The sequence below is a fragment of the Podarcis erhardii genome (assembly GCF_964252035.2).
Source record: "Podarcis erhardii genome assembly, chromosome: 2".
In the NCBI taxonomy this organism is placed as follows: Eukaryota; Metazoa; Chordata; class Lepidosauria; order Squamata; family Lacertidae; genus Podarcis; species Podarcis erhardii.
Window position 1 is genome coordinate 117,915,178 of NC_138498.1, and position 12,289 is coordinate 117,927,466.

At 49.0% G+C, this 12,289-nt stretch overlaps 1 protein-coding gene across 1 annotated transcript; it reads right to left on the reverse strand.

The window, feature by feature from the left end:
- Positions 1-2,528: 2,528 nt before the first annotated feature.
- On the reverse strand, positions 2,529-9,571 carry LOC309336715 (uncharacterized protein). Its single transcript, XM_081852929.1, has 5 exons — positions 9,474-9,571; positions 8,568-8,685; positions 7,174-8,206; positions 5,110-5,236; positions 2,529-4,313 (listed from the first exon to the last, which is right to left on the reverse strand). The coding sequence occupies exons 3-5, from the start codon at positions 7,969-7,971 to the stop codon at positions 3,316-3,318; spliced, it is 1,923 nt and encodes a 640-aa protein (XP_081709055.1). The 5' UTR covers positions 7,972-8,206; positions 8,568-8,685; positions 9,474-9,571; the 3' UTR covers positions 2,529-3,315.
- Between the last annotated feature and the right edge of the window lie 2,718 nt (positions 9,572-12,289).

Below are 12,289 nucleotides of genomic sequence, written 5' to 3' on the forward strand. Positions count from 1 at the left end.
GGACTAGGATAGCTTGACCTCAGGAATCTGCACTCTCTCAATATCCACATGGCTGGATTGGTTAAAACTGTGGCACATGCGCCCCACAAGAAGTAATATTAGCCATCAACCTGGAGTCACAACACTTCCCAGAGCTAATACCTGAGCTATGGAACTCCTTGCCACTAGGGCTGTGTAGGTTTTTAGAGCACACTTCCTCCTCAAAGGATCCTGGGAACTGTTGCTTGAAGCTCTGTGAGTGGCAAATAATTCCCAGCACAAACTACAGTTCCCATGATTCTTCATGGAGGAGGCAGGGGGATGTGTGCACATGGCTGTGGCATTTGTATGGAGCCCCCAGTCGTCTCACGGACTATTGACATGTACACCACTAATCCTCTGCCACGAACCAGGTCCTCCCCGCTAAATCACTTCGACTCAGTCAGGTTCTTAAGTTAACAAAGAAGAGTGTAAAAAAGGTAAAGATAAAGGGACCCCTGACCATTAGGTCCAGTCGTGGCCGACTCTGGGGTTACGGCGCTCATCTCGCTTTATTGGCCGAGGGAGCCGGTGTACAGCTTCCGGGTCGTGTGGCCAGCATGGCTGAGCCGCTTCTGGCGAACCAGAGCAGCACACGGAAACGCCGTTTACCTTCCCGCCGGAGCGGTACCTATTTATCTACTTGCACTTTGATGTGCTTTTGAACTGCTAGGTTGGCAGGAGCAGGGACCGAGCAACGGGAGCTCACCCCGTCACGGGGATTCGAACCACCGACCTTCTGATCGTCAAGTCCTAGGCTCTGTGGTTTAACCCACAGCGCCACCCGCATCCCAAAGAAGAGTGTAGTTTATTGCAAACACAAATAAACTTTAACTGCTTTCAAAACGTTGTTACTCTTTACCATCTTAGTCGTATTTTTATCCTGTCTCTAACTCTTCTACCTCCCCTCACACAAGAACCAACTGCACTAACTCTAATTCCAACTGTCTGCCAACGGCTTTCCCAGAGGCTGGGGGGACTTCGCCGCCTGCCCCCAGGGGCTCCTCTTCCTGCCTCAGCATGAAGTCCTCTGCCAGGGCCACCGCCTGGGCGCAGGTCTCTGGGTTGCGATCCTTCACCCAGCTCGGCACTTCCAGCGGCAGGACAGCCAGGAACTGCTCCAGGATCTGCTCCTTGCTGCGCCTCTCAGGCTTCAGCCACTGGTAGCAGAGGAACCAGAGGCAGCTGCAGACCTCGCAGGGGCCCTCAGCCTCCCGATAGCCAAAGTGCCGGATCTGCACATATTACAGGCACAGAACGAGGAAGAAATCAGGAGTTTGATTACTGAAATTTACTCAGAGTCGAGAGTGGATTTCATGCTCTTTATTCAGCTCATAGTGGTGAGGAGGAATGGAAGTTCCCCCAGAATGTCTGCTTTATATACATTATTTACACAATGGGCACCACGTGATTTGCTAATTCCGGAATTCTCCTGTAGGCCAATCAGGTTGCGGATTTACTTCCACCTGGAGCTGGGTTGGGTGGCTCCTGTGGACCAATCAGCCTGCTGCATTCTGAATCCTATTGTTCTAGGACCAATCAGACTGCTGCATTTTGGATCCTATTCAACTCAGTACACAACAATTACTTTTCGAGAAAAGCTATAGATATTATCATGCTGTTTCTGAACCGTACCATTAGCACCCCAGGCAGGACTTAAATGCATTTGTTAAATATCATAATATCAAAAATTTCAGTCTGCCTTTTAGGGCATATATTATTTTATATTTTATTTTATATTATTTTATATATTATTTTCTTTTATTTTAAACAAATTAACTGAACAAAGAAAGCTATCATGTTAATAGGAAGAGTACCAGCCATCTGCAGCTTTTAAAAATTATTTAGATAGAGGTGCTTTTAATTGTATGAAACACTACAACAATTGGAGACTTGTATAGCAGAATGAATTTCATCCACAAACTGCATCTGTGAGCATGCCCTCTGTTATAAGAGACAAAAGGGAAAGAGGTTCATAGAATCATAGAGTTGGAAGAGACCACAAGGGCCATCGAGTCCAACCCCCTGCCAAGCAGGAAACACCATCAGAGCACTCCTGACATATGGTTGGGGAACAGTAGCAAAACAGAATAATGGGGTTTGTTTTCGTGGGTGTTGTAGACGCCTGTACAGTATGAGAATGCTAGCCTTTCTCCATAAAGGAGGAGCTGGAGGAGGAAGGGACTTTGCAGTATTTGCATTCGCCCCCCTCCTCCTTTTCAAATTTCTTGGCTTCTCTGAGAATCAGTGCTCTGTGGTTTTAACCCTTTTAAAGGGCCATCATTGGAAGCAAAAAAAAGGGAGAAATGTTGATGAGCAGCAGCGGCTGATGTCCATAGAGAATGATAGGGTGGAGGGCAGGGAGCCCAACAGTAGGTGGCGCTGGAGAGCCAATGACCAGTGGAGCCGACCAATTCTAGTTGAGCCACCCATCTTCTTCCTGAACCTAATCCAACATCAATAAATTATTGACTAGGAGAGAGAGGGAAATAAGTAATGTACTATAAACATTTCTTATTCTCTTTTTTCCGTTGGAATTTTATTAAATTGTTTCAAGTATCTCAAACTCTGCAACAATTCAAACACGTTCAGGACAAAAGCAGCAACAAAAAAGATTAAGCAAAGCCATAAGCAGATTTCAAGTAACTCCACTGGGGCAAATAAAATAACCATTGAACGTCGACCCGGTGGAAGCAGGAACTCCAAAACGGTATATGAGTTTCGTAAGATGTCTCAGTCCGGGGAGTGCTCATCAGAGGGCGACTGGAAACCTCTGCTTCAGAGTAAGTCTCAGATCAGGCTCAATCTGGGGATGAGGAGCCAGGATCCTTGGGACGAGGCAGAGGAAGGCCTGTCTGCACAAGAGCTCAGCTTCGGCAGCATCAAGATCCCCACCCGATCTCTCCCTGCAGCCACCGGAAACTATTTTGATTCTTTTCCATGCCCTTCTGCATCAGGAACAGCGGCCCTCTGAACCAGGGTCTCTAGCTGTTTTTGGACAACAGTTCCCATCGTCCCTGACCACTGGCCCTGCTAGCTAGGGATGATGGGAGTTGTAGTGCAAAAACAGCAGGAAACCCAAGTTTGGGAAACTGCTCTAAACAGTGCTGAGCTACAACTCCCATCCGCCCCAGGGAGAACGGACAATGGGAGTTCTAGTTCAGCAGCTCCCAGAGGTTCCCCCGCTTCCGTTCTGCACAGACATTCTTGCGCCTAACAGAGCCGGAGTTTTCGACGTCCCCATTTGTCCGAAACGTGCCTGGCTTTGCTTTTTCTCTCTCGAGAGCCGAGCGCTTTTCACACGGCCTCCCTGGTGTGGATTCTCTTGTGGCTGAGAAGACGGGAGTTCTGGCTGAAGCCTTTCCCGCAGTAGGAGCACTCGTAGGGCTTCTCGCCCGTGTGCGTCCTCTCGTGAACAATGAGGTTCGAGCTGCGGCTGAAGCTCTTCCCGCAGCTGGCGCACCGGTAGGGCTTTTCCCCCGTGTGGGTCCGGGTGTGCGCCAAGAGGTTCGAGCTCTGGCAGAAGCTGATGCCGCAAACGCCGCACTTGTAGGGCTTCTCGCCCGTGTGGGTCCTCTCGTGGGTGATGAGCTCAGAGCTCTCGATGAACCTCTTCCCGCACTCGGCGCACTGGTACGGCTTCTCGCCCGTGTGGATTTTCTGGTGGCGGATCAGGAGCGAGCGCAAGCTGAACGACTTCCGGCACTCGGCGCACTGGTACGGCTTCTCACCCGTGTGGATCCGGCGGTGGCTGATGAGCTGCGAGCTTCGGGAAAAGCTCTCCCCGCAGTCCAGACATGTGTATGGCCTCTCTCCTGTGTGGGTCCTCTGGTGGTTGATCAGGTTCGAGCTGCGAGTGAAGCCTTTCCCGCAGTCCGAACATTTGTACGGCTTGTCTCCCGCGTGGGTCCTCTGGTGGCTCATGAGGTTCGAGCTGCGGGAAAAGCTCTTCCCACAATCCGCGCAGTTGTATATTTTCACGTCGGTGTTCACTTCCTCGGACGCTGGGTGGTCGGGACACACCCTCGAGAGGTCCTTGCTTTCACCCTTGGAAAGTCCTTGCAGAGTCCCAGCCACGCTGAGGTTGCCACTGTCCTTTTCTCCACTGCAGCGGGACATTCTATTGGGCTTGATCCCTCTTAGGGGCTCCTGCTTCCTCTCTGGCCTGTCCAGATTCTTAAGGGCATCCCCCTGGTTAGGACATTGGACCACGTTCTCCTTCGCCTGCCTCGGTGTCGTCATCTGCTCGCTTCTTCTGAGTAAGAGGTTTTTCTCATCCTCGCTTCGCCACCCACCTGGAATAAGGTAAAAATAAAAGGGAGTCGGCACGTGAGTCATAGCTTGTGCCTAGGAGAGATGCTCCCCAGCCCTGGGCAGGGCAGTGGTTTTTTGTGGGGATGTATTCTGCAACATGTGGCGTTGTGATCTAAACCACTGAGCCTAGGGCTTGCCGATCAGAAGGTCGGCAGTTTGAATCCCTGCAATGGGGTGAGCTCCCGTTGCTCGGTCCAGCATGACTAAGCCGCTTCTGGCGAACCACAGCAGCGCACGGAAACGCCGTTTACCTTCCCGCCGGAGCTGTACCTATTTATCTACTTGCACTTTGATGTGCTTTCAAACTGCTAGGTGGGCAGGAGCTGGATTGAGCAACGGGAGCTCACCCCATGACTGTGTCCCTTTCTGTTGCTATGGCCATTGGCTAATATGAACAAAGTTTTATCTTATCTATGATTTTTTAAAAATCTTTTTTATCACTCGCTATTTCCTGCCTTTGGCTCCTTTGGCAGGAAGGGTCTGGGTGAAACGCACTATACGTATGAAGGAATGAATGAAAGGTGAATGATCCATGCTTAAAGGAAGTATTGGCATGCTTGGGAGTGAGGGGATATACCCAAGTTTGCAGAAGTACAAAATAAAAATAAAAATCCAGAGCCCCTTTCCCAACGAGTGGCAGGAAGAAGAACCCGATAACGTCCCAAAGAAGACAGCATGAAGGTCTAGAAACTTAACTTGCCTATTTAAAAAGAGCCAGCACCGAAATCCCATTATTAATGTTCCTGTCTACTGCCGATGACACGTTTCTCTCCTTACCCAGCAAGCCGGCATCTCTGTCCGCCTCTAGCTTGCTCCCTCTGCTGAGGTGTTTCTGCCAGATGTCGGAAAGCGTCCCCTCGGCCGTTGAGAAGTTCAGAGCCGTCGTCTCCAGAGGCCCCGGGACCTGCAACAGCAGCAGTGAAGGTCTTGCATCAGTGCAGGGGGGCGGGGCTGAAAAGGGAAAAGCTACAGGCAAGGGCTGGATGCCGTGCGCTCACACAGACGGCACACATACCGAGACATGCGCCCCTTCCCAAAGTCACCCATGTGAATGCCTTTGCGAGCAACATTACAGGTTAGCAGGGCAGCAATGGGTCTAATAGCTGGTTTCCAACACACACTGCACTCTGGCGCATCTGTACGCAGAATTATATGACGTCAAACAGTCAGCGCTTCCCCCAAAGCATCCAGGGAACTGTAGTTTGCTGGGGGTGCTGAGTATTGTTAAGAAACCCTCTATTGTCATCAAACAGCTACAAAAAGAGGGACTGATATTCAAACCACTCTGTGCATTGTAGCTCTGCCTCACTTGTTTTCCTTATGTAGGAAGTAACTCTTGTACGCTGTGGTCTTAACCACTGAGCTTTTTGGGCTTGCCAATCGGAAGGTTGGAGGTTTGAATCCCTGAGACGGGGTGAGCTCCCATTGCTCGGTCCCAGCTTCTGCCAACCTAGCAGTTCAAAAGCACATCAAAGTGCAAGTAGATAAATAGGTACCGCCCTGGTGGGAAGGTAGACGGTGTTTCCGTGCGCTCTGGTACCTGTCACAGTGTTCTGTTGTGCCAGAAGTGGTTTAGTCATTCTGGTCACCTAACTCAGAAAGCTGTCTGCAGACAAATGCTGCCTCCCTCGGCCTGAAAGCAAGATGAGAGCCGCAACCCCATAGTTGCCTTTGACTGGACTTAACTGTCCAGGGGTCCTTTTACCTTTACAAATAAAGTAGATCTAGACAGGTAAAGTAGCATAGAATATGAAATAATGTTTGAAGCTACATTATCTTGAGCCACGCAATTGCTGGTCCACCTAGCTCAGTATTGTCTATCTCATGGGTAGGCCAAACTAAGGCCCGGGGGCCAGATCCGGCCCAATCGCCTTCTCAGTCTGGCCCGCAGACAGTCCGGGAATCAGCCTGCCTGGTGTTTTTACATGAGTAGAATGTGTGCTTTTATTTAAAATGCATCTCTCGGTTATTTGTGGGGCATAGGAATTCGTTCTCCCCCCCCCCAAAAAAAAATATAGTCTGGCCCCCCACAAGGTCTGAGGGACATTGGACTGGCCCCCTGCTGAAACAGTTTACCTGCACTATTTTCTACCTGCAAGTGGCTCTGCAAGGTTGGAGTTGGGATACATTCCCAGCAATGCTGAGGATTGAACCTGGAACCTTCCGCATGCAAAGTAGATGTACTGCCTTTGAGCTATGGCCCTTCCAGTTGCAGGGAGATGGGGACACACACACACACACACATCATCTCAGAACCCATCCTTGCTCTCTCCCACCAGAAGTCTGCCTTCTGACACTTCAGATCTGGTCTGCAATCCACGCCAGTCCTCCCTCCATTGGGGCAAAAGATGCTCACCTCAGGGAAGTCAAAAACCATAGCCACAAAGGAGGACTGGATTTGTAAACTAAATGAATATTTAATTTTGGCAAAATTAACTGCTATAATAAGAAATCAGTCAAATCAAAAATTAAAAGAGGAGTGGAAATGTTTTGATGAATATATGGCAAAATATTGCTCAAAAAAAGATATGCTAATATGCCTAGATTAAAATGTGAAATACTGGATGGAAGAAAAAATTAGTAAGGAAAGATAATAAGAATATATAGGTGATTTGAGAAGATTGTAGAATGCAAAGATTATTGTAAATTGTATAATGTGGAGGAAATCGAGTGGGGGCGGAGGGAAGTGGGAGGAAGGAGTAAAGAATAATATGATGGATTGAGGAAATAGAAACGTAAATGTATGGGGGGATGGGGAGGAAATGGTGTTGGCTTTGGTAAATCTGTATTGTAATGTAATATGTGAAAACCAATAAAAATAATAAAAAAAGAGATGCTCACCTCACGCTGCTGCTTCTTGGCCTCTTGACACCTCAACAGGAAAGCCTCAGCCAGGGCCACTGCCTGGGCACACGCTGCCGGGCAGCGCTCCCTGACCCAGCTCTGCATGTCCGGCGGCAAGATGGAGAGGAACTGCTCCAGGATCACCAGCTCCAGCACCTGCTCCTCCATGGGTGTCTTGGGCATCAGCCACTGTTGGCAAAGCTCCCGGAGTCGGCAGCAAACCTCCCAGAGGCCCTGGGCCTTCTGCGGACACAGCTGTGGGTCCTGCATCTCTGTCCCCATGAAGTCTTCCCTACCCTTCCCAGAGGACCCCACCTCGGCCACATTCAGGGGGCTGGAAGCTCGGTCTGCTTCTCTGCCGGAGGAAGGTGAGAGACGGGTCACCCACTCTCCTCGAGCCCAGCGGCGAACAGTAGCTGCTCCCTCAAAGGAGGCAAAAAAGGCCATCGAGTTGCTCCACGGCGGACACGCCGGCGGGTCTTCAAGTGTCGAGCGAAGGGATGGTGTGGCCTTCAAGAATTCTTGCCACTGGGCTTCCCAGTGCTCAATCAGTTTTTCATCTGCTTCTTGCTTCACCTGAGGGAGAGGTGGCCATCTCAGCAAGTCCTTAGTGGCTCCACACTGGATAATTTGAGGGTTTTCCTTCCCCTCTTGCTTTTCCTCTGCTCGGTCCCCCGGCCCACAGCCCTTTGGGTCCAGCTCGTCCACCTTTGCTCTTGACTTCTCAGGCACATCTTGGTCCTGGCTTCCTGCCGACTCCCATTTTGACACCCTCTTTCTTTCCACAAGAGACATCTCTGAAGTCAACTGTTGTCTCCCTTCCAGTTTCCAAACGCCAGCTCAGGCTTACAGCTGCTCTCAGAAGAGCCCACCATGAAGTCTTCGCCGTCCCACAGCCCATGAGTTTGATGCTCACCCTGATGCTCATTCAACAGGCTGATCTGATGCCACAGATGCGACCTTCTGCAGTGTCACAGTTTTGGAAAGGAATGGCAGTGATGCCATAGGCTCAGGACAAGCTCAATTCTCCCTGTTTGTGAGAAAAAGAAAAGCCTCAGCACATTTTTGCCCCTATTTGAAAACAAATGTTTTTTTTTATAATTGTCCAAACCTTCCTTTTGAGCTTTATCAAACCAGTATCTTCCAAACTAAGTTATTAGGCAAAACTGTTTGCAATATTAAACTGTGTTCTACAAATATCAGTCATTTGGCAATCAATCGGCCTTTGGAGACCGCACTCTCCCCCCTCCGGGCTCTAGAGGGGGAGCTGCTAGACATCCCTTAGCCTTCTCTCTTGCTCATAATGAATATAAAATACTTCTGCAAACAGCTCCACTGTATATTGTAAATGTTTTTTTATAAAAGATTTCTTACAAACTCAGATTTCTTACACGCTGATGCAGCTCAGGAACCCAGTATGTTCTGGAATGTCTCTCCTGATATGAACCTACCCAGACCTTTAGATCTCCTTCTAAGGTCCTTCTCCAGGTCTCCACTCTGAGGGAGGCTCTGAGGATGTTGAAATAAGATGAACCTGCAAGCAGGATCAGAGCACAAGGGCACGATCATCTCCTGCGGTTTCCAGCAACTGGTATTCAGAAGCATTATTTCCTCCAAGCATAGCCAAGCATAGTCATCAATAACTGTCAGGTTCAGTCCCCGGCATCTCCATGTTAAAGGCTGGAAATTTCTCCTGCCCGAAACCTCACGAGAGCTACAGCCAGCTCAGCTAGATGGTCTAAAAAACAATCGGTATAGGGTTGTGGATTCGAGCCCCACGTTGGCCAAAAAGATTACTGCATTGCTGGGTGTTGGACTGGATGACCCTCAGGGCCTCTTCCAATTCAACAATTCTGTGGTTCCAAAGTTACACTCCTAATTTGATTCTGAATTGATTTTAGAATGAATTGATTTTAGAATGCATTTCTATAAATTGACGGTGATTTTATGTAAACTGTGTTACTTTTACTGTTGTTAGCCGCTCTGAGCCCGGCTTCGGCTGGGGAGCGTGGGATATAAATAAAATATTATTATTATTGTTATTATTATTAGCACCCCATCCCACCCTAGCTTTAAAAAGATAGGGAAACGGTGTGGGGTGAGAAGGAGTGTTGTCCACCCACCCACCCACCGCAGTGGCTTTCAACCAACCAACTGAATCTTGCAGGTCCTTTTGGAACTCCAAACTAAGGGGAAACTGCAAAATAAAAAGCTCCACTGTTTACCTCGGCCTGAAAAAATATGTGCTGAATTCGCCTTCCACCCGGCTGAGAAGGGAGGCTCCGCGCATCTCTCACCTCCTTTGAGGGCGACCCCTGCAAGGTCGCTGCTGCAGCTGGACTCCAGGTGCCACTTCTGCCAACAGCGGGAGGGCGGGGCCAGAAGGCGGAACAGGAAGGAACCTTCAGCACGAATCGGCGCACACCCACGGGCCCACTCATTCTCAGGGCCGCTCTAGGAAGCGAGGCGCGCTTTATCTTTTTTTTTTTACCCTTAACCCTTTCACGCCTACCACCCCTCCGGAATCGTTTTAAAACGCACCCAGTAGGTTTGATTGAGATTTGTAGCTCCTCCTTTTGAAGGCGCCTCGTTGCCAAAAGCGGCAGGGCCCCTGCACCTCGTTGACCTGTGCATTAAGCAGTTGCTGCAATATTAAAATGTGGTGCAGGAATTTATGTATAGGTTGGGGGGGGGTTGCCCCTCCAGCAGAAATCATGCACATGCAGCCCACTACCAAAATCAGCACAATCGCTTTTGTGACTTTTGTGATTTGTCCCCACAAAACACTTCATCACAGTTTCTTCCTATCTATTCAAAGGGTCTCTGCTGCACAATACCAAATGTAAGAATTCACTGATAAATGTACTGGCTCACAGGGAAAACTTCAGAAATTCATATAGACATGTGAGCTCAGCTACTCAGCAGCCCCTCTGCCTGAGTGATAATCCCTGGAATCCAGAAATAACAAACCCAGATGAAGACAAAAGGGTGTGATTATAACTTGGCTGGGAAACAGGGAAATGTAAATATCTTTTTTCTTACACTTGATGGGTGTTTGGTGGAGGGCAAGGAGAACCATGGGGCAGGGTCCAGGATGCTCAGATTACTGCCACCAGACCTCCCCTTCCATGATGTAACTGTGATGTATGAGTGATGTAGTTTGGGGGGGTGTAACATGGGGATTAGCAGCTAAGAAAAGTCTGGGGGCTCTTTTGTTTGGGGCTTCCATTTTGTTCCACCTTGTGGCAGGTGGGAGTCCTGTCACAATAGTCTTCAATGAAGACCAAGCCTACTGGCTGCTGTTTTGCTCTGGTATTCCTGGCTGGTGTCCTTGTTTCTTGTCCAAGGGAGCCCTCACAAGTGCAATGTTAAAACCAGAATCAGAAGGTGGGACCTGCAAAGTCAAAGTGCATCTTGCTGGTTAACTTTAGCCCTGAACTTACTGGTCCCACAACCCCCTTCCGATGGCCATTGTATTGCTTTGGCTTTGAAGCCGACAGTTAACATTTCTTACCCCCAAACCACATCTCCGTGCTTGACTTCTATTTACTAGAAACATTACGGCAAACAACAACACCACCCTGTTCCTGTAATGGCCTTCTAAAAAATGTTTTATTAATTTTTTTCAATTTGGAACAATTTCATTATTTTCACAAACTCTGTATAATTTGGACATAATCCGCCAGCGGCATATCCAAAAAACCACCAGGGCTAAGGGACAGCTATGAATTTTGCGTCCTCACTTGCTCATTTAGCTGTTCTTTACTTTCAATACCAAAACACAGCCCATGTAAGGGAACTGGAAGTGACAAATTTAAGTTAACCTTTGAATAAGCATAGAACCCTGTAACTGTAGAGTTGGAAGGGACCCCCCCCCCGAGTGTTATCTAGTATCAGTGGCGTAGCGTGGGTTGTCAGCACCCGGGGCAAGGCAAGTAATTTGCACCCCCTAACCTGTGGATTTGCGCCCCCTAACCCTAACCCCCAGATGTTGTGCCTGGTGCGGCCAGCCCCCCCTGCACCCCCCACGCTACGCCACTGTCTAGTATAACCCCCTGAATCTCAGCTAAAGCATCCGTGACAGATGGCCACCCAACCTCTGCTCAAAAAACCTCCAAGGAAGAAGCCCACCACCTCCTGAGGGAGACCGTTCCACTATCGAACAACTCTTACAGTCAGAAAGTTCTTCCTGATCATAGATCATAGATCATAGAATCATAGAGTTGGAAGGGACCCTGAGGATCATCTAGTCCAACCCCCTGCAATGCAGGAATATGCAGCTGTCCCTTGCGGGGATCAAACCTGCAGCCTTGGTGCTATCAGCACCACCCTCTAACCCTATTGTAGTTATTCTTTTGTTCTGGTTATTGTTGATGAAGATTAAATACCAATAAAATAATGTTTTAATTGCTTTAATTGGAATGTTTTCTGGATTTGTCACTCCTCAGGGGTTGCCAGAGTGGGGCCTGCGGGTGCCAGTACCCCCTGATGGCACCTGCAGGTCTCAGTAAATATTCCCTCATAAAATCACAATACCCGAGAGACTGTGCATGCTGATCAGCTGAGGGAGGCGGGGGTTACCATACGCTCTGTGCTCATCAAACTATGGTGCTGATGCCTGAGGAGGAGCCATTTTTTATCCACTGGTGAGAGCCAGTGTGGTGCGGTGGTTAAGAGCGGTAGTCTCGTAATCTGGTGAACCGGGTTCGCGTCTCCGCTCCTCCACCTGCAGCTGCTGGGTGACCTTGGGCCAGTCACACTTCTCTGAAGTCTCTCAGCCCCACTCACCTCACAGAGTGTTTGTTGTGGGGGAGGAAGGGAAAGGAGAATGTGAGCCGCTTTGAGACTCCTTTGGGTAGTGATAAAGCGGGATATCAAATCCAAACTCTTCTTCTTCTCTTCCTCGCAAGAGGGCCGGGGTCTGCTCATAGCAGGACTCTCACTGTGTGTGAGCTGGACTGACATTACCCTTGCCAAAATCAGTGTTTGGGGGTCCAGAAAAAGATGTGGAGGGCAGAAATCTGCCTAAATGGGAATTAGCCACTCTTGCTTTAATCAAACATTTTATTGCCCCCCCCAAAAAAACCCCCACAGCTCTTTTAAATACGCATCC

Excerpts from the sequence above, each read along its gene's own strand:
- LOC309336715 (XM_081852929.1), bottom strand. The coding sequence starts at position 7,971 with ATGTCTCTTGTGGAAAGAAAGAGGGTGTCAAAATGGGAGTCGGCAGGA. Across the intron at positions 5,237-7,173 it reads CCAAGAAGCAGCAGCGTGAG|GTCCCGGGGCCTCTGGAGAC; the intron begins GTGAGCATCTCT and ends CTGCTGTTGCAG. Across the intron at positions 4,314-5,109 it reads CAGAGATGCCGGCTTGCTGG|GTGGGTGGCGAAGCGAGGAT; the intron begins GTAAGGAGAGAA and ends ACCTTATTCCAG.